The sequence below is a fragment of the Mobula birostris genome, chromosome 26, assembly GCF_030028105.1.
Source record: "Mobula birostris isolate sMobBir1 chromosome 26, sMobBir1.hap1, whole genome shotgun sequence".
In the NCBI taxonomy this organism is placed as follows: domain Eukaryota; kingdom Metazoa; phylum Chordata; class Chondrichthyes; order Myliobatiformes; family Myliobatidae; genus Mobula; species Mobula birostris.
Window position 1 is genome coordinate 27,135,411 of NC_092395.1, and position 24,667 is coordinate 27,160,077.

The following is a 24,667-nucleotide window of genomic DNA, read 5'->3' on the forward strand; positions in this document are numbered from 1 at the left end:
TGCTCTAATTGAAACAGAGGACGAGATGACACCCCAGTGTCCCACCACCCCAACACCCAGGCCACGGACAGATACTGTACCGATTCGCGGAGAATGCAGCAGTAGCCGGGAGGCACACAGCACATCTGTAAGAAAAAAGCTGAAATAAACATGCTAATTAATTACGTGTCAGGCGGCATGTAATTAATTAACATGTTTATTTCGGCTTTTTGCTTAAAGATGTGTTGTGTGCCTTCCGGCTACCGCTGCATGCTTCGCGGCAATGTATCAGTTGATGGCCCGGAGGGTGGGGGCCACCGCACCACCCAACCTGCGACGACTCAGTCTAACACACCATCATCAGTGTGCTCAGCGCTGAACCAATTCCAGTAAGTGATACTACACTGTACATACATTATTTCTACTTTATATCCGCTGTGTATTCTTACGTGTTATTTGGTACGATTTGGCAGCTTCATAGCTTAAAGGTTACCGGAGAGAGTGTTTTTGCCGAGAGCACTTGCGTGAGATTTTCTGCCAGTGGTGCTTGCGTGAGATTTTCGCTATGGAGAACAGTTCAGTAATTGTGGAAAAGTATTTCTACTTTATATAGGCTGTGTATTTATCATATCATTCCTGCTTTTACTATATGTTACTATTATTTTAGGTTTTGTGTGTTATTTGGCATGATTTGGTGGGTTATTTTTGGGTCTGCGAACGCTCACAAAATTTTCTCATATTAATAAATGGTAATTGCTTCTTCGCTTTACGATATTTCGGCTTACAAACCGTTTCATAGGAACGCTCTACCTTCGGATGGTGCGGGAAACCTGTATCTCTGTCAAGACCTCAGCAATTTCTTTGCGACTTTCACAGAATGTTATAGGATACACTTGGTCAGGCTCCAGGGATTTAGCCACCTTTATGTGCTTTAAGATTGTCATTACTTCTTTTGTAATGTGGATATGTTTTAAGGCATTAGTATTCTCTTTCCTGAATTCCCTAGCTTCCATGACCTCCATGGTAAATACAGATGAGAAATATTCAGTGATTTGCCTGTCTCCCATAGCTCCACAGGTAGATGGCCACATGGGATACTTAAAGGGTCCTATTCTCTTGCTCTTTCGCACTTAATGTATTTACAGAATCTCTTGAGATTCTCCTTTGCCTATCTGCCAAAACCATCATAAGTCTTTTTTTGCCCTCATGACTTCTCTCCTATATCCCTTATTTTCTTCATCCCAGCAGCCTATATTTGATGTGAGCCTCCCTTTGCTTGATCAGAGTCAACCAGCTTTACCTTTCACTCCAACAGGAATATGCTGATCCTGAACTCTCACTATCTCAATTTTAAAAGGTTCCTCCTTGTCAGAGGCCCCTTTACCTACAGACTGTTTTTGCCAATCAATTCCTGTCTATTGCCATCAAATGGAGAAAACTCACTACTTTCCTTTGATTAATGCCATTGCAGTTTTTACATACACCTAAGTTGATGGTCTTGATTTCATATCTTATTTGAAATATGGCACCTTTTCAAGCACTACAGTTCATCAGTCTTGCATTGGGAAAGCCTCCTTGGGTTTGTTTTGATTTTTGTCTCAAAATACCATTCACTGAGCCATGACTAATTTCAATAAAATGTCCAAAATTTTAGGACAGTCTAAATCTAGTAGTGCAACGTTTAATTATAGTTTCCCAACATTTTGCTTCTGACCCAAGAGGATATTATGATCTGAATGATGCAGAAGTGTAATTTTGTGGATTCATGACTAATAGTTTATGATACTGATGGTACAGGTCTGATATTTTAGAACCCTAGGGTACAGTAAAGGCTAGAGGCTATGTAAATGGGGTACATTTGTCTGTGACTATACATGGATATAATACTGATGTGTACCAGTGTATCACTGTAAGTATGGTCCTACTCTTGCACAGAGATCTGTAATTCCATCTCATTATGTAGATGCAGGTGTGGTAACCACATAAAGGTATCGGTCAATTACTGTGTGATTTCTGGATGGATACACGGCTACCAGTGGATTTAAAATGACAGTATGAATTACAGAAGAAATACTCTTGTATGTAATCAGGATATCATGCTTGCAATGCAGTAAACAATGATGTGGAAGCAAAGGGCAGAATACAGATTAAATAACAGTTGTATTCATGCCGGTCTACCCTAAGTGTTTTCATAAATTCAGTATGAAAGTTTCCTAAACATTTTTATGTGATTATATTATCAAACATCTGCAGTTATCACTAACAAGTACAGGTTCCGGATCAAACACTAATAGTGGTTTGACTGCAGTTAAGTGTAAGTGAGTGTTCAAAGGGAGTGCATTTTGGAATAGTAATATTTGACATTGTGCTCCTACTGACTGTAAAGACTGATTGGTATTAACCATGCCTTTTTTGCATAACTATCTTGATTTAATTATTTTGGATTTTGCCTTTTCCTTAATGCAGGAAAGACTGGTGGAGGCATCAAGTCCAGTGGTGAACGATCCTTTAGTCTGGAGCGCCTAGGCTCCTCCAATAGACCAAATAAATTGTATGTGAACCTAATGAAACAAGAGGAGCTGATAGCACAGAAGAAAAAGGAAATCGAGGCCAAAATGGAGAAGGCTAAGAAGGGCAGCTTCACAAAGTTACAAGCAGCACCGGCTCAGTAAGTGCCAATTAGTATCTGCCATTAGTTGTGTTCAGTTTAACTCTAAATAATTTGTGTCCTTTGAGACGAAGAATTTGATTGTAATGGATAGAGTTTGGATAATGTGTCTGCATGGGTAGAGGACAGATTAACAAAAAGAAAAGTGAAAGAATAAGTAGGTTATATTCAGGTTGGCAAGTAGTAAAGAACTCTTGTCTATTTGTACCCTGATTCACCATTATAAAAATTTCCAGCATTTATTTCCCTTCTCTCAAAGTCCATACCTCGTATCTTTTCTGCATTTTATTCCAACTGCAGTGTTTTTGGCTGCTCACTCTGCTTGTTTACATCTTTTAAACCTCTGCATCTCAACATTAATGCATTTCCAATCAGTTTTATTGCACTGAGTGAGTGATGCCTCCTTCGGTCAGGGCCAACCATGGATGTTGTGTCCTGGCGGCTGTCCTGGTATGCAAGCCTGGGCAGTACGATATGGAGAACAAACTGTTACCCATGTAGCAAGCTTCCCCTCTCCATGTATCTGATGAACCCAAAGGAACAGCGGAGACTTATAAAGTTTGGTACTGACAGTGTCACAGGATTTGCCAGTCAGTGTTGAGTTCAACGTAGGGACTCCAGCTCCAGATTTTTCCCATCAGGGTTTACTCCCGAAGCATTCCCCATGAGTGGGTATAGCTGCAAGGCAGTGGAGATTTGAGATCAGAGTTTTCCTTCTTCTCGATGAGCTGCCAACCATGGCTGACAAACCCCATCTGCCCAAAGCAACTGCTTTTAAGTTGGCAGTAACCTGTTTTGCCCCTTCTCCTGTCAGTAGAAAAGGTTCCACCAGGCTTAGTAGCTAAGTCACACATGAAAGCCATGAGTTGGACTTGGTTGTCAGAGGCTATGTGAGGTGCATGCCATTGGGAACACTTCATGGCATTAGCAAAATAGATAATTGTTATAAACTGAATTTCTGGGTCCCTATCCCTGATATCTGCAGTACTTCATTAGTTACTGCCTGCCCATCTTCAAAGAACATGTTTCTTTCTACACTTCGTTTTTACTTGTTAACTAACAATCCATACCAGTATCTTAATTCCATGTGATCTAATCTTGTTAAGTAATTTGTGTGGGATCTTTTTAAGAAAGCCTTCTGAAAATCCAGTTATGCCATACCTATTGATTCTCCCTCATCTACTTAAAGGCATTCCTCAAAGAACTCTTAACAGCCTGGTCAAGTATGATTTCCCTTTAATAAATCCACATTTACGTTCATCAGTCAAATTATTTTCTAATCAGTATCAAATCCCGTATTAGATGGAAAAGAGTAAAGGCTCAATGTTTCGGATGGAGACCCTTCTTCAGGACTGAGAGAGAAAGGTGGAGATGCCTGAATTAAACAATGGGTGGAGGGGAAAGAGGCTTGCTGGAAGGCGACAGGTGAAGCCAGGTGGATGGGAAAGGTCAAGGGTTGGAGAAGAAAGCAGAATCTGAAAGAGGAGAGTGGACAATAGGAGAAAGGGAAGGAGGAGGTGACCCATGGGGAATTGGTAGGCGGGTGAGAAGAAGTAAAAGGTCAGAGAGAAAAGGGGGGGGGGGGGAGAGAGTTTGTTCACCAGAAGGAGAACTCAGTATTCATGCCATCATGTTGGAGGGATATAGACAGAATATATAGTGTTCCTCCTCCACCCTGAGGGTGGCACAAGAGGAGGCCATGGATTGACACATCAGAACGGGAATGGCAATCGGAATTAAAGTGTTTGGCCATCAGGAAGTCTCGCTTGTGGCGGATGCTGCAGAGGTGCTCAACAAAGTGGTCCCCCAACTTATGAGAGATCTCACCAATGTATAGAAGGCCACGTTGAGAGCATCAGGCACAACAGATGACCCCGACAAATTTGCAGGTGAAGTGTTCCCTCAACTGGAAGGACTGTCTGGGGCTCAGAATGGAGGGGAGGGAGGAGGTGAATGGGCAGGTTTAGCACTTAGGCTGTTTACAGGGATAAATGCCAGGAGGGAGATTAGTGGGGAGGGATGAAAAGACAAGGGAATCACAGAGGGGAGCAATCCCTGCAGAAAGTGGGGGTGGGGTGGTGGTAAAGATATGTTAAATGGTAGTGTTCCCTTGGAGATGGCAGAAGTTGTGGAGGATAATGTGTTGGATGCAGAGGCTGATGGGGTGGTAGGTAAGGACAAGAGGGACTCTTATCACTATTATGATCATGGAAGGTGGTGTGAGCACAGATATACAGGAAGTGGAGGAGATGTAGGTGAGCTCAGCATCAATACTAGAGAGAGGGAAACTTTGATCTTTAAAAAAGAAGGACATCTCTGATGTCCCGTAGTGGAAAGCCACATCCTGAGAAAAGATGCAGCAGAGGCAAAGAAACTGAGAACAGGGAATAACATTTTTATAGGAGGTAAGGTGGGAAGATGTATAGTCCAAGTAAAAGAGGTTAGTAGGCAGTTTTTCCTCCAGGGGTGGAAACGGAGAGATCAAGAAAGGTGAGGGAAGTGTTAGAGATGGCCCAAGTGAATTTAAGGGCAGGGTGGAAGTTGGAGGCAAAATTGTTGAAATTGAGTAGCTCAGCATGGGTGCCCGAAGCAGCACCAATGCAATCGTCAGTGTAGCGGAGGACGAGTTTGGGAGTAAAACTGGGGATATTATAGAGTCTAGCATTTTCAATACTACATTTATGAGTTTGGCAGCTTATTGTTTTCTCTCATTTTCCTTTCTCAGATTTTGGAGTAGAATAACTACAGCAACCACAATCTCTATAACTACATCTTTCAAAACTCTAGAATATGAATCATTTGGTCCTGGAATTTACCCATTTTCAGTCTCATTAACTTTGCTGGTTCTGTTTTTTTACAAGCACATTAATTTTATTGTTTTACAATGGGCTATTCTCTAATATTTTTGTGTCTTCTGGGAAGACCAGCACAAAGCATTTATTTCATTCCTTTGCTAATCAATATTTGCAATCATAAATTCTCGTTCTTTATCTAGGAGAGCCATATTTGTTCTCGTTTCATCTTTTCATTTTTGTAAAACAGTGAGTTTTACAAACTTGTTTTGTATGCTTCTCAATACTTTATTCTCGTAACTCTATTTTCTTGTGTCTTTTTAATCACTTACTAGATTTTAGATTGTTACCAATCCTCGGGATTTTTCTGTTCAATATAAGATTTTTCTCTTGCAGTTTAACTTCTGTTGGAATCCATGGTTGGGCAACTTAACCTGTTGCATATCATGTATTATTCTGTCAAACATAGTCATAGTTTGTTTACTGCTATGCCCCTTCACATAGTTTCACAGTATATCACAACTAAACTCATAATTTCCTTTTAGATTGAAAGCCATAGTTTCAGATTTAGCATAATCAATTTTGAAATGAATGTAAAATTAGTCCATGTTATGGTCATACTTTTGAAGGAGGCCTACACAGCAATACTAGATCCAAAATAATTCCTTGGCTTATTGACCTAGAAATCCATCTCATTTACATTCACTCACGTTATAATTATTGATTTGTCCACTTGTATGTAGACTAGTGTTCCGCATGATTACTAGAGAATTCCTGTTACATCTACTAATTTATTTATTCCATGTCCTGCACCACAACTGGCTCACGAAAGTACTGATCCTACAGACAAGTTTTTGAATCCCACCTCTCTTCCTTTGTGTTAGTGTTGTGTTCATTGAGTAAACTGAACAATTTATAAAGATATATGTGATTTATTCTTTCTAGTCTTCTTTGGGTAGACCTGTATCTTGAAAAGCAACTTCTCTCTGCATAGATTTAGTCCTTGCACTTGTGTAGACTTTCAACCCAATGGGCCTGAGGTTTACTCAATTCATAGCCTATTTTAGAGCAACCTAGTTGAATTTTGAAACTTTAGTATTGAGGCCTTTCTATATTTTTTTTGCTGGTTTGTCTGGAATTCATTGTTGTTCTAATTATTTTGCAGAGATAATGATGAAGCGAACACATCCAACAAATTTGCCAATGATGGGAGCTTCCTGCAGGAATTCCTAAAGATGCAGAAAGAGAAAGCAAGTTCAGGTAAGGAGAGTTTGGATTGCAGGATGTGGTGGAGCTCTGAGTTATGCTGAAAGATCAGCGTTTGGGGTACTTGTGTCACCACAGTGCCTTCCTTAGTTCACAACTCTAAAAAAGCTATCTCAATCTTACTCAAATATATTTGGGATTCTTGGCAGATCAGGCAGCACTTCAAGAGAAGGAAACTGATTACGTGTTTCAGGTGGATGACTTTTCATCAGCGATGGATAGATGAGACAATGAGTGAGCTTAAGTTGCAGAGAGGCTGAGGAGAAGTGATGCAAACTGAACATCTGTGGTAAGATGGAGACCAAGTTTATCCATTGTGACCAAGTTATGGATGTACATCTAAAGAACTAGAAGAATAAAGGAAGTGTAAGTTCTGTGGAACAAGAGCCTCTTAAAACATTAGTCTACCAAGATCGCCTTGCCTATGAAACTTTGGGGAGGAGGTAGAAATAAGCTTTACAGGGCTGTGGGACTATGAAGTTTGAGACTGTGGATTGAAGATGTCCTGTGGAAGTTGAGTCTCAGCTGACCTAAAGGCAATGGTATCACATTCATTAGTAGGGTTGTGATCTGGCATGTAGTAAGAGGTGTTTGAACACTGACAATCTGATTGTTTCTTCATATTGAACAGGAGTGCAGATTGGGGACTAAAGCAACGTAGACATAGACCACTCAATTGCTCAGGCCTTTTCCAACCAGTGTAAAATACATAAAACCCTTCTGTTCCATGCATTTCATACAACTCTAATTTTATCATTCCCATGTATGCAGTTATGCAGTCAGCCTGTAACATCTTATCCTACTCTAATCATACTTTTTGTTATTTAGCTTGCACCCTCTTTGAAAGTAGAAGATAGTGATTCAGCTATTTAAGAGTTGAAAAGACACATGGAAAGAAATCTTTACATTTGACGGAATAAGGAGGATTTTTGCATTTTAGTGGCATTTTAATTACACCTGTTCCTCAATTTATAGAATATGTAGGAGTTTTCATGAAAATGTAGTTGATTAAGATGGGTATCTTTGATCTGGGAGACTTTATCTGTGAGAACAAATAATCCCTAATATTAGAGGGCAGGGAACTAAAGGAATCCATTAATAATACAGGTCCTTCTGTATTATTTCAAGCTTAGCTACCACTTATAAAACCCAAAGTCTCCAAAGGATATTGAGAGGCCATTGTTGTGGCAATTGACAAAGCTGGGATGATAGCTGTGCTTTTCCCATATCATGTTATTTCTCACTCTTCATCAGAACATAATGTGTGAGGAATGACCTGGATCGCAAAGACTTGCTCGTTATTGACAGAGCACCTGGACATCTGATTGACTTTGGCAATGAAGCCAAATGCATTCAGGTTCTTTCCTCCAGTGTCACTTCATTGTTATCTGGACTAGTGTGTTACCTTTATTTTCAAGACTGATTGAAAGTAATGAAGCACTCTGGTTTCAGATTTGAGCAGCAATGACAGACCCATCAATGAAATTTGGAAGAGATGCAATATCAAGAAGTCCATGGGCTATCTCTGTTTCTTGGGGTGATGAAATCCATGGAACAGTGAATGTTGTGTGGAGTAAATTATAGCTCGGGTATGTGCACAGCCTTTGAATTTGTGAACCCAAAAAACATTCCATAAATACATTATCACATTGGCACATAAAGCTGGGCTTGACATAGCAAATAGGATGACTTGGAAATACTGGAATCACATAGCACAGTGCTTGCAAGTTAGGATCTCTTAGAGTTTGGGCAATCAAGGACACAAGAAGCAAAAGAACAGGCAGAGAACCAAACAGCTTACTATGAAAAGGTTTTAAAGGCATTTTGTTCCATTGATAAAACCTTCTTCAAAGATGTTCCCAATATGGGGTGCTGCATTAGATGTGACCGCGTAATGGAAGATGCTGTATTTGCTACAAAGAACTTTAAAACCTTAAGATAAAGGAATAAAATTATGCCATATGACCTTTTAAATTTCTTACACCAGCCATACCCCATCCATTTTTTATTTATATACACACATACTTTCTCTCTCTCCTTTTTCTCCCTCTGTCCCTTCGACTATACCCCTTGACAATCCTCTGGGTTTTTTCCCCCCTCCCCTTTTTCCTTCTCCCTGGGCCTCCTGTCCCATGATCCTCTCATATCCCTTTTGCCAATCACCTGTCTAGCTCTTGGCTCCATCCCTCCCCCTCCTGTCTTCTCCTATCATTTTGGATCTCCCGCTCCCCCTCCCACTTTAAAATCTCTTACTAGCTCTTCCTTCAGTTAGCCCTGACGAAGGGTCTCGGCCCGAAACGTCGACTGTACCTCTTCCTAGAGATGCTGCCTGGCCTGCTGCGTTCACCAGCAACTTTGATAGGGGCTGTAAAATGTTATCTTGTGCACCTACGTAAAGACATACTCCACTCCACAGTAATATATAATTTCACTTTGCCAATTTACATTAATTGTAGGCATGAACTTAACAGGAACTTCAGAACAACATCATTTTATTCAGTCCATTTATTTTTACTTCCTTTGAAGTCTGCAGTTGCTTTACTTTGCCAGTGTGCTTCATTTAAGAATGAATAAGGGAATTAGTTGTCATAAAATCATACTAATTACACATATTCATAGTTGTTTTCAAAAAATGGGTGGTTGGGAGCTTGAAATTTTATATCCTAGATTTAAGGTAAGATTAAAGGTTAACTTTACTGCAAGGGTTATGGGAATGGGTAGATTGGCAATTTTCAATACAACTTGGTTGCTGCTTTTGATTGGTGCAGATGGCCAATTGATCCTAGACACTTTTTCTTCCCCAAAGGAGGACCGACTGGTAATGGCAGCAACACCACCAGTACTTCTGGAACACAGTCACAGAAGAAACAGATTCTAATTGGGAAACGACCAGGTCTGGGGATGAGCTCTTTGGGCAGCCCTTTAGGCCAAATGAAGAACTACACCCATGCCAAGCAAACACCAGTGGCAAGCCGTCCCAGCGTCTTCCAGTCACCAGATGATGATGATGAAGAGGAGGATGATGATCTTGAACAGTGGGCAGAAGTTAAAGGTAAGTTGAATTTTCTAAACTACAAAACTAGATTAGAATGTAGCTGATGGCATGATTTGAGTAAAGATTCTGGATGAAATTTGAGAGGTTTGGAAATCGGGGAGGTTTGCAGAGAAGCCAGTTGTGTTTGTCTTAGCCCTCTTGAAATTATTGACTTGTGCCATGATGTAAGTAAATAGACAGAAATTTGACGGCACAAAGTGAGGATACTGTTCAAATCCCACTACACCTACTGTTTACTCATTTTCTTCAGCATTCAGATTTGTTTTTTCAACATTAGTACCTTATACACATTTTAGAAATGTGGCAACCAATATCAAGAAGTTTGCACTTAAGACGTATTTCTGTGATTGCACAATATTTTCTAGTGTCCTAAATTCTAGTTGACAGCTAATATGAATACTATTAATATATTCAATCAGTGATCAGGATTGATTGAAAGAAATTAAAATAAGGCAGGGGCAAGCGGAGCAGCCATATTTGGAGTGGGCAGTGTTACTGGTTATTTGAAGCTTTGGCTCTTTGAGCCTTCAGTGCAGAGAGGCTTGAGTGAGACAAGGCAAAAAAAAACCTCTTGGTAGATTACCCCCCCCCCCCCCAAGTTTATTTATGGTTTTCCTTCTTTATATTTGCACAGTTAGAACAGGCCGGATAGTTGACTGCTCCTCTTGCAGGATGTGGGAAGGCAGGGAGATCTCCCATGTCCCTGACGACTTCACTCGTGAGAAGGGCATCCAGCTGCAGCTTCTAACACTCCGCGTTGAGGAGTTGGAGCTGGAAATGGGTGAACTCTGGATCATTCACGAGGCTGAGGGGATGATGGATAGGACATAGAAAATTAGTTACAGCCAAGGTGCAGGACACAGGAGACTGAGTGATGGTCAGGAAGGGGAAAGGAATTGAACAGCCAATGCAGCGCACCCCCTCAACAATCGGTATAGTACTTTGGATACTGGGTGAGGGGTGGGTGACCTCACAGAAGGTAGACAGTGGTCAGGTTGCTTGCAGGACTGGCAGCTCAGTATTCTGGGGTTCTGATGTTTTTGACGCAACAGAGCGAGAGGGATTAAAGGGGAGGGGTGGTGTTACTAGTCAGGAAAAATGTCACAGGAGTACTCAGTAAGGACAGACTGGAGAACTTGTCTAGTGAGGCTTTATGGGTGGAACTGAGGAACAAGAAAAGCATGACCACTTTAATGGGGCTATACTATAGACCACCTAACAGCCCGCAGGATTTAGAGGAATAAATTTGTAGAGATCACAAACTTGCAAGAAACATAAGGTTGTTATAGTAGGTGATTTTAACTTTCCACATATCGACTGGGACTCCCATACCACAAAATGACTAGATGGAGTAGAGTTGTCAAATGTGTTTTAAGAAAGTGTCCTTAATCATTATGTAGAAGTCCCATCGAGAGAGTATGCGATACTTGATCTGCTATTAGGGAATGAGACAGGGCAGGTGACAGAATTTGGTGCAGAGTAACACTTTGCATCCAGTGATCATAATGCTATGATTTTCAAAGTAAATATGGAAAAGGATAGGTCTGGTCCGTGGGTTGAGACCCTAAATTGGAGAAAGGCCAGTTTTGATGGTATTAGAAAAAAATCTGGCAAGTGTGGATTGGGACAGGCTGTTTTCTGGCAAAGGTGCACTTGGTAAGTCAGAGGCCTCCAAAAGTGAAATTTTGAGAGTGCAAAGCTTGTATATTCCTGTCAGAATAAAAGGTTTAGAGAACTTTGGTTTTCAGGAGGCCCTGGTTTAAAAAAAGAAGGGAATTGCATAGCAGGTATAGGCAGGTAGGAATTCTCTTGCATTTCTTATACTCGAGGAGTATAAGAAATACAAGAGAGTACTTAAAGAAATCAGGAGGGCTGAAAGAAGGCATGAGGTTGCCTTAGCAGACAAAGTGAAAGAGAATCCTAAGAGATTATACAGATATGTTAAGAGGGACAATATTGGTGTTGTGGAAAATTAGGATGTTAATCTATGCATGGAGCCAAAAGAGAGAGGGGAGATCTTAAATAGATTTTTTTGTGTCTGTATTTACTCAGGAGACGGACACAGAATGTTTAGAAGTGAAGCAAAGCAGCAGTGAGGTCATGGACCCTATGCAGATTACAGAGAAGGAGGTGTCTGCTGTCTTCAGAATAATTAGGGCGGATAAATCCCCAGGGTGTTCCTTCACTCCTTTTGGGAGGCAAGTGCAGAAATTGTAGGGGTTCTAGCGGGGGTATTTAAATCATCCTTAGTAACAGGTGAGGATTTGGAAGTTTGAAGGATAGCTAATATTCCACAGTTTATGAAAGGATCTAAAAGTAAATCGGAATTATAGGCTCGTGAGCCTGATGTCAGTAATGGGAAAGTTATTGGAAGGTATTCTAAGGGACTGATAGACAGTGCAAGAAAAAGTTTGTGAACCCTTTGGAATTACCAAGTTTTCTTCATTAATTATTCATAAAATGTGGTCTGTTCTTCATGTAAGTCACAATAATAGACGAACACAATCTGCCTAAACTAATTACACACAAACAATTGCGCTTTCCATGTCTTTATTGAACACATTGTTTAATCATTCACAGTCCAGGCTGGAAAAGCTATGTGAACCCTTGTATTTAATAACTGGTAGAAATTCCTTTAGTGGTAGTAACCTCCACCAAACATTTCCTGTAGCTGCTCAATGGCGAGGAGGAATTTTAGGGCATTCCTCCTTACAAAATTGCTTCAACTTTGGTGGGCTTCCTTGCATGAACTGCTTGCTTCAGGTCCTTCCATAACATTTCTAAAGGATTAAAGTCAGGACTTCGACTCGGCCATTCCAAAATATGAATTTTTTAAAAAACTTTTTTTTTTAACCACTCTGTTGATTTGCTCTTGCCTTTCAGATCATTATATTGATACATTATCCAATTTCTATTAAGCTTCCGGTGATGGACTGCTACCCTGACATTCCCCTGTAAAATGTCTTGATACAATTTTGAATTCATTGTTCCCTCAACGATTGCAACCTGTCCAGACCCTGAGGCAACAAAGCAGCCCCAAACCATGATGCTCCTTCCACCATGTTTCACAGTTGGGATGAGATTTTGGTCTTTGTTTGCCTTTTTCCTCCAAACGTAGCGGTATGCATTTCTGCCAAAAAGTTCAACTTTTGTCTCAACTGTCCACAGAATGTTGTCCCAGAAGCAGTGTGAAATACCTAGCTACTTTTTGTAAACTTGATGATGTGCAGCAATGTTTTTTTTTGCAGAGCAGCAGTTTCCTCCACAGTGTCCTTCCATGAAAAACATTCTTGTTCAGTGTTTTTCTTATAGTGGACACATGAACAGAGACTTCAGCCGGTTCTAAAGATTTCTGCAAATCTTTTGCTGTTACCTTTGGGTTCTTTTCCATCTCCTTCAGCGTTGCAATATTGTGCTCTTGGTGTGATCTTTGCAGGACGCCCACTCCGAGGGAGAGTAGCAGCTGTTCTGAATTTCCTCCATTTGTAGACAATTTCTCTTACTGTGGACTGATGAACACTCAGATTTTTAGAAATGCTTTTGTAGCCTTTCCCAGCTTCATACATCTCTACAATTCTTCTTCTAAGGACCTCTGAAAGTTGTTTTGATCAAGGCATGGTGCACATAAACAGATCTTCCTTGAGAAGAGCAGACTCTGTCAGGAACCTGACTTTGTGTATCTGTTTTATAGTGCAGGGCACCTCTACAACCCACATCTCCAATCTCATCTTGATTGGAACACCTGACTCCAAATAGCTTTTGTGGAAGGCATTACCCCAGACAGAGGTTCACATACTTCTTTGAACCTAGATTGTGATTGCTTAAGTGGTGTCCTCCATATTGACGAGAAGTAGTACAATTCTTGCATCTGTATGAGTATTTGGATGGATGTAGACTGATTGGGATGATTAGCATGCTTTGTGCATGGCAGGTCGTGTCTAACCAATCTTGAAGTTTTTTGAGGAAGTTACCAGGAAAGTAAGAATTGGGAATTGGTTATTGGAAAAATCCCGAAAAGTAGAAATAAACAAATCATTCCCAGGTTGGCAAGTTCTGACAAGTAGAGTAGTTCATGATTTGATGCTCAGGTCCCAGCTATTCACAATCCATATCAATGATGTGGCTGAGAGGAACCGAATGTTATATTTACAGCTTTGCTGACGATGCAATATGATGTGGCTATGCGATTACAAGAAGGATGTAAAAAGGCTCTAAGGAGATCTGAGCAAGCTGTATGAGTGGGTGAGGTTATGGCAGTTGGAATATAATGTAGGTCATCTACTTTGATGTACATCACAGAAAAAAAAAGTTTGGTATCCTTATCATAAAAGATATATTTTTCATAGAGGGAGTGTGGCAAAGATTCAGAAAACTGGTTCCTTGGATGCCTAGCATGCTATACCAGGAAAGATTGACTGGGCTGGGATTACATTTTTCAATGGTTAGAAGAATAAAAGGAGTTCGCAATGTAACTTACAAAAACTGTAAAGGAATGGATGGGCTAAAGGCAGAGAAAGCTTCCGATGACGAAGGAGTCCTAGACAAAGGAGCATAAGTACAGGATATGGGGCAGGCCATTTGGAAGTGAATTGAGAAGACATGGCTTCACTCTGACTTGCATCGGGAATGGACTCACAATTGCTGAGTTTATTCTTAACAAAAATATTATAGATTTTTGGATATTTGGGGATAGTGTTGGGAAAAGCACTTGTGTTGAAATATCAGCAGTATTTGATGAAAGGTGGAGCAGAGTATTGTGGCAAGTTTATACTGCTGTTTCTTTGTTGCTATGAGGGTTCTCCGATTGCCTTCAAATTAGTACCAAATGAGAGAACAGATGAGGCCTGGTTCAATATCTCAGCTGATGGCTCCAGTAGTGTACAGTTCCTGGGGACTGCACAAGGATTGACGCTCTGGTTGTCTAGTATTTGCTTTGAACTAGGCTGCAAATTCGAGGAAAGAATTGTCCACTGAACCACAGTTTCATTGTGGATAAATCCAAAATGAAGAACAAAATGGCAAGAGTATGGGGTTGAGTGGGATCCAGGATCAGCCAGGGTGTTAGAGTTATTTTTGGGTGATGGATATGGTATCTTTGATGTATTTGGAAGGCAATGAGAAAACTACATTCTCCTTCTTAACAAAATTAGTATTGATATGGAGTAATAACAATGCATCTTATCTCAGTATTGGCTTCCTTTTGCTTTTAACCCATCCTCTTCCTGTATCCTACTCTTACACATCCACGTTTGTAGACCTTGTTTGGCTGTTGACTGTTGGGTGTGTGAGTTGAACTCAAATACTGATAGCCTGCTTAAAGTTTCACCCCCAGAGGAACCGGAAGTGAGGAGCGTCGCTGAGAAGCTGGCAAAATACGTTGCAGATGGGGGTCACGAGGTTGAAAAGCTTGCCATTCAGAACAACAGGGACAACCCTGCCTTCTCGTAAGTGTTGTTCATTCAGTAAGATAGCTGAAGTAAATCATGTACGACAACTATATTGAGTTTTCAGTTCCTGCCTGTGTATGTGCCACTGTTTTAGAGCTATTTCTTTCTGTAGTAATGCCAGAGCTCATAAATGCAATTTTCTGACTGCTCTCCAAAAAACCCGTAGATTAGTATAGTCAAACTGGTATCTTGATTTGTCCAGTCTGGACAGCCTTAAAAAAGAAAAGGGGTGCTGGTGGCTAAATCTCCCACATAAAACTTCAGTCATGTAATTTGTACATCTGTGTTACGCTGTAGGAAATTCCTGATTAATTCTTCTGTTCCTCTTTGCAGCTTCTTGTATGATCGCAACAGCCGGGCTTATCTTTATTACAAGAAAAAAGTAGCTGAAATCAAGCGAGAGAAACAACTAAGTCAGCAAATACCCAAGCCACCAGAGCCAACTTCTGCATCTGTCCCAAAAGGTAGGAAATCGAAAAGAGATCATCTTTAAGATTTATCTTGTGTAAAAGATTTGGAATTGCAAAAAGTTCAAAAGTCAGGATTGGAGTCTAGACCAACAATATTTATCCTTTTTTCATTTTGTGGAGTTGGATTAAAACCTAGATCCAGTGCTAGTTGACCTTTCTTTGAATTAACAGAATTTAGCACAGTTCCTACTGTCTGTTTAATAGCTGTCAAACATAAATCTTCTGAGATGGAAGCTGTGCTGATTGCCCTCTAGGGCAGTGCTAGATGAGCTCTACATGGTACTTAGCTCGTAGGAATGGATTATTGAGCGTCTGACATTTCAGTGTGCTGGAAATCTTTATGATCCACCCTCTTGAATGTGAAAATATACAAAAATGCATTACATTCTCTGTATTTGTGGACTAAAATATCTGTTACTTTGGTTGTGAGATAGTTGTAGAAATCTTTCTCATACTGTGGGGATAACATGCAGGTTAAATTAGATTAGGGATGGACTGTTTTTTGTTTAATCTGTATGAGAATTGTACAGTGAAAAGTAAGGCCATATTTAAGCTCACCAGTCGTCACATTTCCTTCTTTCTCTGTTGCACTTCCTTTTACCCCACTGGAATATTTATCCCATTTTCTTTATGGAAATCTTTTGAAATCAACTTCCACCACACTTCATTAAGTGCATTCCAGTTTACTATGGACTGCTTTTCTTTTTTTTAAAAATACTTCCTCTTGATTATTGACCTTTCTGCCGTAATAAGCAATTTATGTTAGCAAAGCCGTTTATGATTTGGCACAAGCCTATCAAGTCTCTTAACTCCTGTGATCTAAGGAGGACAATCCCAGATTCTGAGACTAGATCACAGCATACATTATTTTGAAAGTGGATTGACCAAAATTGCATAGAAAGGGTACAGCCTGCCCCATACTTCATGCTCCTTTCTCCCTCTTCTGTATCATCAGCACATTTTGGACTATTCTGTTCTCTTCCTCTATATGCCTCAACCACACTCTGGTAGCAATTTCCGCTTTTGTAATAAAATTTCTCCCAAGTTCGTTATTTAATTTGCTTCTGAACTGCGTATACAGGTGGTAAAGGAATGTTGTGTGATATGATTGTACTTTAACATTGTCTATACTGCGCTATGGGAAGTTTCCTGAAGAGAATACCATTAAAACAGAGTGGCTTAAGAGTTGGATCTGTGGACAGTGTCTGTATTAAACCACTTGTGCGTGTGCTTTAACCGGTGCTCTCCCTGTATCCCACTCTTACCCACCCACACCTGTAGACCTTGTTTGGCTGTTACTGTTGGGTGTGTGAGTTGAACTCAAGTACTGATAGCCTGCTTAAAGTTTCACCCCCAGAGGACCCAGAGCTCCGGAGTGTCATTGAGAAGTTGGCAAAGTTTGTGGCAGACGGGGGTCCAGATGTGGAAAAATTGGCCATTCAGGATAATCAAGATAATCCTGCCTTCTGGTGAGCACATTTCATTATGACATTTAAAATGGTAGTTATTTAAAACATTTTATTCCAATATGTATTGACTATGCAGCTCCTTAAAATGTATCTCTGATGAAGATTTTGCCATTGAGCTTAATAATATTGCATAGAATTGATAAGATAAAAGGAGTCTTGGATAAGAGCCTTTTCCTTTAACACTAACATGAAGAGGAATGTCTTCATGGGGTATGATAAATCAATAAGTTTAAATAGGTACATTTAATGTCAGAGAAATGTATACAATATACATCCTGAAATTCTCTTTCTTCGCAAACATGCATGAAAACAGAGGAGTGAATGGCAGTTAAAATGTTAGAACCCCAAAGCCCCCTCCCAAGCACAAGCAGTAGCAAGGCAACAACCCTCTGCACCCCCACCAGCAAAAAAGCATCAGCACCCTCCCCCCTCCCCCTCTCCTCCCCTCTTCCCCCCTCTTCCCCCCCCCACACACACACACAAAAGAAGTGTCCTCATTTCACAGTAAGAGGGGAGACATAACAAATAACTTGCTGATTTATGATGTTAAAAGTCTGTTGCCTTGCTGTTTTCTGAGCTCTGCGCCCAGAGAGTTGGCACCAAGAACATGCAGCTCTCTGGGGACACAACCCCCGGCAGCTAACCTGCTCCCTTCAATATTCTGTGTTCTCCCGCGATGCTTCAGTCAGGGGCACCAGCCCAGAATCAGCATGTCCCCAGACCCACGAAAATCCAGAACATTTTGAATTTTGTAGGAAAATGATAGGGGATTATTTGTCAGGGCATCAAAAGATTACAGGGAAAAGGTGGGAGAATGGGGTTTGAGAGGGATATTCAGCTATAATAGAATGGTGGAGCAGACTCAATGGGCTGAATAGCCTAATTCTGCTCCTATGTCTTGTGGTTTTATGGACTAAATGGACAGCTCTTTCAGATTCCAGCATCGGTATACTGAACTGAATGGGATTCTAGTTTCTGTGCTATTAAATTCCCAGTGTTGACTTGCTGTTCATTAGCACCAAAATCTCTGGCTTCTTCCACTCCACAGGTTTCTGTATGAGCAGAATAGTGATGCATATCGATACTACAGGGACACCGTCGAAGTATTCTGTAAAGTTAAAACTATTGCGCAGAAGGCAGTCCAAGCAAGCTTGATGATGATGTCATCTCCAGCAACACAGAAGAGGAAAGGTTCTCCTGAGCCCGCTTCTGGTGACTCATCCACTGAGCCTGCATCCACACCATCATCTTCTTCCTCAGTTAAAAAGAAAAAAAAGAGCCGATGGGGCCCAGAGGATGACAAGATTGAACTTCCTCCTCCTGAAATGGCTTATCCGATGCAATTACCTGGCTTAACAAGTAAGTTCTGTGAATAAGCAAGTGATATTACTGGCATTTTGGTGTCAGACATGGGTAAGAAGAGTATCGGGTGGAACTTGTTTTCACAGATTAAATTTTTATTTTCATTAAAGATGATGGAGAAAGGTTGGGTATTTGGTTTTCCTATAATGGAGTGAAAATGAGTCAATGGGATTGAGAGGTGGGATTGATCTGTGATAAGATATTTTGGTCAAATTGTGCTTTCTTGTTCATAATACATTTTTATATGTTGGCAGCATTTCATCACTTGTCACTGTACATTCACAATGTTTATACCTTTACATTATCGGGATTTGACCCTAATGGTGAGATTGCAGTCATGGTCTTTTGACCCTTATAACGAGGGTACATCAGTGTTTTTGTCTGTGATGAGGGTGCAGTCACTGTATAGTTTGTATAGTTTAGTATGGCATGTCCCAGGAGGAACAGACAAGAATCCGTCCATTCAGGAGCCAGGGTTGGGTCAGTCTTCATCTGGCATCTCGTCCACAACCATTCCAACATGGGCAGCCATGAGCTGACATCGCCTGATGAAGTACTTGAAGCACACAAGCCTCACACAATGTCAGTTTGTTGATCCAGGTTGTCGAGTTTGTTGTGAAGCTATAGTTCAAATAGTTTCTTTCCTGAGAATATTTCTGATTTCAGAATATATTAAATTAATTTGAATTTGAGTCTGTGCCCTCTAGCCCCCAATAACTCCATTCGCCTGCCCTCTAAATACTGAGGTGTCATTTAGCTTTAATCACAAACTTGCCTTGCATAAAGTCAGCAAATAAACTGCACCATGGGTCTGAAACCCTGTAGTTTCCCCCAATTCAAAGAGTTGTTGATTTCAGTTTGCCTAAATTCATACTTAACACTTCACAGCAAACAAACCTGGGCCCAAGCATGTCATAGAAGTTTGAATAAACACGAAGAATCTTGGGGCCATGAAAAGAGCAGGGAGTGGGACTAATACTTAAAGAACTAATATTGGCACAATAGATTGAAGAGCTTCCTTTATGTATAAACCCTTGTACCTATCCATTGTGATTTGGGGAGAAGAGAAACAGAGGTACAGTTCCATATGGAACAGATGAAGTTGAGGTATGAGTGTGACTGTGCTGGAGTTGATTCCCAGTATCCTGTTATTAATGATTACAGCTCAGGAGTTGAAGGGACTCGGCTATCAGAAAGGTAAGCCGGTCGGATTGGTGGGAGTCAACGAGCTCAGTGATGCACAGAAGAAACAGATAAAGGAACAGCAAGAGGTAAATTGATCATTAATGGCAGAGTGTGCCCATGTGAGGCAGACAGCGATATTTCTGCAGCACTGGTTGGAGGCTGTCTGCTTGCAGACAATCTTATTCTATCGTGCATTGCTTCTGAACTGCGGCATTGTCAGCAGAAGGCCTGAGCTTAAATACTGTTGTGTATCAGGATGCTGGCCCTCCTTGCTTTGCTTGCTTGATAACTCTTTGAAGAAATGGAGCTCCAGGAGTAACTCAGAACTGAAGTTAAACTGACAGACAGGACAGTAGATTGAAGGCTGGTATTTTGAGAGGGAGGCAGCAGGGAAGTTGAACTTTTGGAGGTAGACATATCACTAGTTCGGGACACTCAGTGTGAGAACCAAGCAGATAAAGAGCAGTGGTAATTAGAGAGGAGAAAAAATGAGAGATACTGGGTTTGGCACGGAGAGAAAAAGATGAGAGAGAAGCTGAGAGAAATAGAAACTAGGGGAACATGGGTTGATGGACAATTTGATGTATTTAGTAACAGTAACTACATAGGGAGAGAGAAAAGTTGAACATGAGTGCAGAGATTTGTTTGATTAGAGGATGGAACAGGCTTTTCTGCCCCAACAAGCTGCATCATGCAGAAACGTACCTAGTTAATACTAGCCAAATCACAGGACAATTTACATTGACCAATGAACCCACTAACTGGTATGCCTTTGAACAGTTGGAGGAAATCAGAGCACCCGGAGGAAACCCATGGGGAGAACGTACAAATTCCTTACAGTTGGTACCATAATTGAACTGCGAACTCCAGAACACCCTGAGCTGCAATAGCGTTACGCAGCCGTGCCACGTACACAGACAGGCATTGGGTGCTCAGCATAGAGCTGGGTACAGATCAAGATGCAAAGGGATATCGACACATCCTGACGTGCAGATGGGATGGGTGGGGTGAGGGGGGAGGGGTTGGGTTGTGGGGGGGGGGGGGGAAGAGAGGAAAAGAGCAGACTGAAAGAGACCAAGAAGCAAAGCAGAGGAAGTAAAGAAGGTGGCCAGAACTACACAGGGAGAGGCTGAATGATTACGCAGTCATTTCCCCAGTTTTAAAAAGAGTTATACCCAGAGCTGGAAAGGAAATAAATAAAGGAATTTGCAGAGCTGGCAAGGTGGAGCTATACACAGATTTTAGAGAGCTGTGTTACTTGCCATTTGAAGCACCGAAAGAGACAATAAGGGTTGGAGAAGGTCTGGAGGGGAATGAAGCTGTCCATGACGTTTTCCAAGGAGCTGATGTGATTTCTGGATGAATTGCAGATGCAGCAAATGTACGATATGATCATGAAGCACAAGCAAGCCATGCAGGAGATGCAGGTGATGTGGGAGAAAGCAATTCAAGAACACCGACACGAGTATGATAGTGATGAGGAGATTGACGGTGAAGCTGGGACCTGGGAACATCGCCTGCGGCATATGGAGATGGAAAAGACTAGAGGTAATTTCAGATAACAATATGTAATGAGGTGCAATGGAATTGCGGCACTCTGCAGCTGATCAGTACATATGGTCCTAGGCAGACATACTAGAGATGTCCAAGCTGACAGATGATCCCATGTCTGGACACAAGGGCCTTAGAATTGCCATTCCTTCTGTCTGAAGGCAGCTTATGATCTATCTTTGCTACTCTCGTTACCAAACCAACACACCTAGAAGCTGAGAGAAGAGTGGCTATGTGTCCTTGAGAACTCTTCAGCTAATAATGGCTAATCTGTGCCTTGAATGCTTGTGTGAGATGACTCTTGGTTAATGATCTTACCTGGTAGCAATTAGCAGGAAGAAAGCAAATGGAGTGCATGACCTGTTGTAAGAGAGGAAAAGAAAAATGCATTTATAAAGGCCTTTTCACAACCTCAGAATGTCCTAAAATCTGTGAATTTTTTTTTAAGTGACATACTATATGATATACAGCAATCAATTTCAACAAAATGAATGCCTACAAACAGTACTAAGTTAATGAAAAGACAATTTTTTTTTTTGGTGATGTTGGTTAAGTATTAGCCCTGGGTTACTGTGAAGCACGCCTGATCCTTCCTTAAAAGTAATACCCTGAGATTATTTCTATTCTTGAAAATTTGTGGATGTTTGTTTTTATATTTTGCATCTGACCTTGTTGGAGTTGTAATTTCATCTGATTCTAAAAATGCTATTTTGAGGGAAGAGGGTGGGTGAGATGGTGGAGATGCAAGTAATCAATGTGCCAGGGACCTGCTTTGCTTGAAAAATCTACATTCATATTGTATACTTAACCTTAACTGATTACAGTTTGTCTTGCTGTTGGTAGAATGGGCAGAACAACTGACAGAAATGGGTCGAGGGAAACATTTTATTGGGGATTTCCTGCCCCCTGATGAACTAGAGAAATTCATGGAAACATTCAAAGCTCTAAAGGTAAGTTAGATTATCTGAAAACACTTCTTAAAATGGATTCTGCCTGTTGCTATTTTAAAGTAGCTCTTTTGCATTCTTAGCTATGCAGATGCAGAATTTGGTTCAAGTGAAACTGAAGTTCTGCTGTGTCCAATAAATGTGCTGAGTGTCTCATCTCAGTGAGAATTCACTGCATTGGTATGACTTTTGTTCATTGCTGGCCCTTTTGGTGGTCCCACAGTGAGATCTAGAGCTATGTTAGGAGCTAGGCTGGATTGAAATTAGACTTTTACAGTCTGTATTTCTTCCAATCCTCTTTATGGTCAATCTTGTATCTTTCAGTATTAGGAATTACTATTGAAATGAATTGGTTTCTGGGGTGTAGAAATGAGAATGTTTTCTGGTATCATGTATAGCTACTATTGCCTCGATGTGAGCTAATGTGTGCTTAAAAAAATTGTGGATTCATGTCTATTGTCCCTTGTGCAAAGTGCCACTGGTTTTTTGGCTATCATAACTTACAGTTAACACCAGGTTGCATTTCTAAGGCTGTTTGATATGGTCAAAAGCAGAAGATTTCTGATAGAAGGAAAATCAGCCAAGCTGTGCAAGGTTTTGGTCTGAAGAAGGGCCTTGAGAACAGGGAGAGGTTTGGAGTGGAAATTTCACAATCTGGAGTGTAGATGTCCAGCCAGCTGTGATCTATCAAGAGATAAAACAGAGAATTGGTACAGTTTAAAAGATCATGATGAAAAATATTGAAGACCAAAGGAAGCTGTTTGAAGTATTTTGAAAGCAATGTGAATTTATAATTGGATTGGGAACTAGTCTGTGTTGATGAGCATGCATGACTGTATGCATTGTCAAGTGTACTGGCATAGGTGCATGTATAAATACTTCTTGCCTCATCATCCCTGTAATTCTATATCCTGTTTTTCGTAGGAAGGCAGAGAGCCTGATTATTCTGACTACAAGGATTTCAAACTTACTGTGGAGAACATTGGTTACCAGATGCTGATGAAAATGGGCTGGAAGGAAGGTGATGGTTTGGGCTCCGAGGGTCAAGGCATCAAAGCTCCTGTCCCCAGGTACAGAACAAATGGTGGGACATCCAGGCTCCAATCTGTCAAATAAGTTGATATTATCTGTGTGAGTTAGTTGAAACAGTATTCGGCCTGAGCTGAGGGAAAAGGAAGGGGCAGAGATCTGAGGTTCTGTCACTGTCCAATGAGAGCATTCTTCTCCAGGTTTTAGAATTGTTAGTGAGAGGAGCAGGTAATGTATTTAATCCTGATGATTTCTGTTTACAAGTGGGCCAGATGAGTAGTCATTCTTCTTGTGTGCCAATTGTTTTTTTTTTAACTTGGGAACATCACAGCCAACCTAATCCTCCACCATCCCAAGGCTTCACAACATTAGAGGCCCAGAGGTATTGCTATAACTGCCTTCAGTAGAACTGTTAAATATGAAGTAAATAAACTTAGAATTCAAAGTCTAACTTGATGGATGTATGCTTAGTCTAGGACAATATCTTTTCACCAGTGCTCAAGGACAGCTCTGAAGGAGAGTTGCAATGTCTTCAAGGTGTCTGCTGATTACAGAAGTTTCTTCCAAAAGCAGCAACAGTAGCTAGTTTGCATTCATTGTGTTGGTTTTATAGAATCTTATACCATTGTCCTTGTCAATTGACAATAATTGCTGAAGGACAGTCCTGCTTTATAGATTAATATATTTGCATATTATGGCCATGCTAGCTCATTATGGCAAAAACTCTTCAATTAATCTAGTGTGCTAGTTCTTTAGTTGTAGCTCTGTATTTAAAAATTCCAATTTAATACACTTCCTATGCCTTTTGACATTATAGATCAGGGGTCCCCAACCTCTTTGGCACCGCGGACCTGTTTAATATTGACAATATTCTTGCGGACCAGCTGAATTGGGGGGGGGGGTGGGGGGTGTTGAATCACGACTGGAATATAGGTGATAAGTCAACCGTAAGTCACTTACAAGTGGTTAATACACTCAATTTCGTTCCTAAAAGGGTTTATCTAACGAATTTAGTATTAAACACACAGCGCATATTTTCCTCGCATGGATATAGTGATAAGTCAATTATAAGTCAATGGCATCATAACATTTTAAGTAATGTTTGGATATTAAACACACAGCGCATATTTTCCTCGTACGAACATATAAAATCATTGCAACACACCAATATCGCTGAATCAGTGGGAGCCCTGTGCTTGTTTTCCTGCAACAAGACGGTCCCATCGAGGGGTGATGGGAGACAGCGATACTCGAAGGGGGTTCCTTATGTCCAGTCTATTCCGCAATTTTGTTTTCGTTGCATTCATTGCAGAAAACCCCGCTTTGCAGAGATATGTTGGAAATGGAATTAACGTTTTCAGTGCTTTCGTGGCTATCTCAGGATATTCAGCCTTGACTTTGATCCGGAATGCCGGCAGAGATGTTTTGTCAAACATACTTTTCAGCC

General features: G+C 40.8%; 1 protein-coding gene across 1 annotated transcript in view; it reads left to right on the forward strand.

Annotated features, from left to right (window-relative positions):
* Window positions 1–24,667, forward strand: part of sugp1 (SURP and G patch domain containing 1) — a 35,890-nt gene that overhangs the window by 6,788 nt on the left and 4,435 nt on the right. Inside the window, exons 2-12 of the mRNA XM_072244692.1 lie at window positions 2,446–2,647; window positions 6,605–6,699; window positions 9,512–9,757; window positions 15,081–15,204; window positions 15,541–15,671; window positions 17,023–17,146; window positions 18,195–18,505; window positions 19,673–19,779; window positions 21,064–21,241; window positions 22,088–22,194; window positions 23,116–23,261. Of these exons, the coding sequence (XP_072100793.1) occupies window positions 2,446–2,647; window positions 6,605–6,699; window positions 9,512–9,757; window positions 15,081–15,204; window positions 15,541–15,671; window positions 17,023–17,146; window positions 18,195–18,505; window positions 19,673–19,779; window positions 21,064–21,241; window positions 22,088–22,194; window positions 23,116–23,261 (1,771 nt within the window). The remainder of the gene's footprint in view (window positions 1–2,445; window positions 2,648–6,604; window positions 6,700–9,511; window positions 9,758–15,080; window positions 15,205–15,540; window positions 15,672–17,022; window positions 17,147–18,194; window positions 18,506–19,672; window positions 19,780–21,063; window positions 21,242–22,087; window positions 22,195–23,115; window positions 23,262–24,667) is intronic.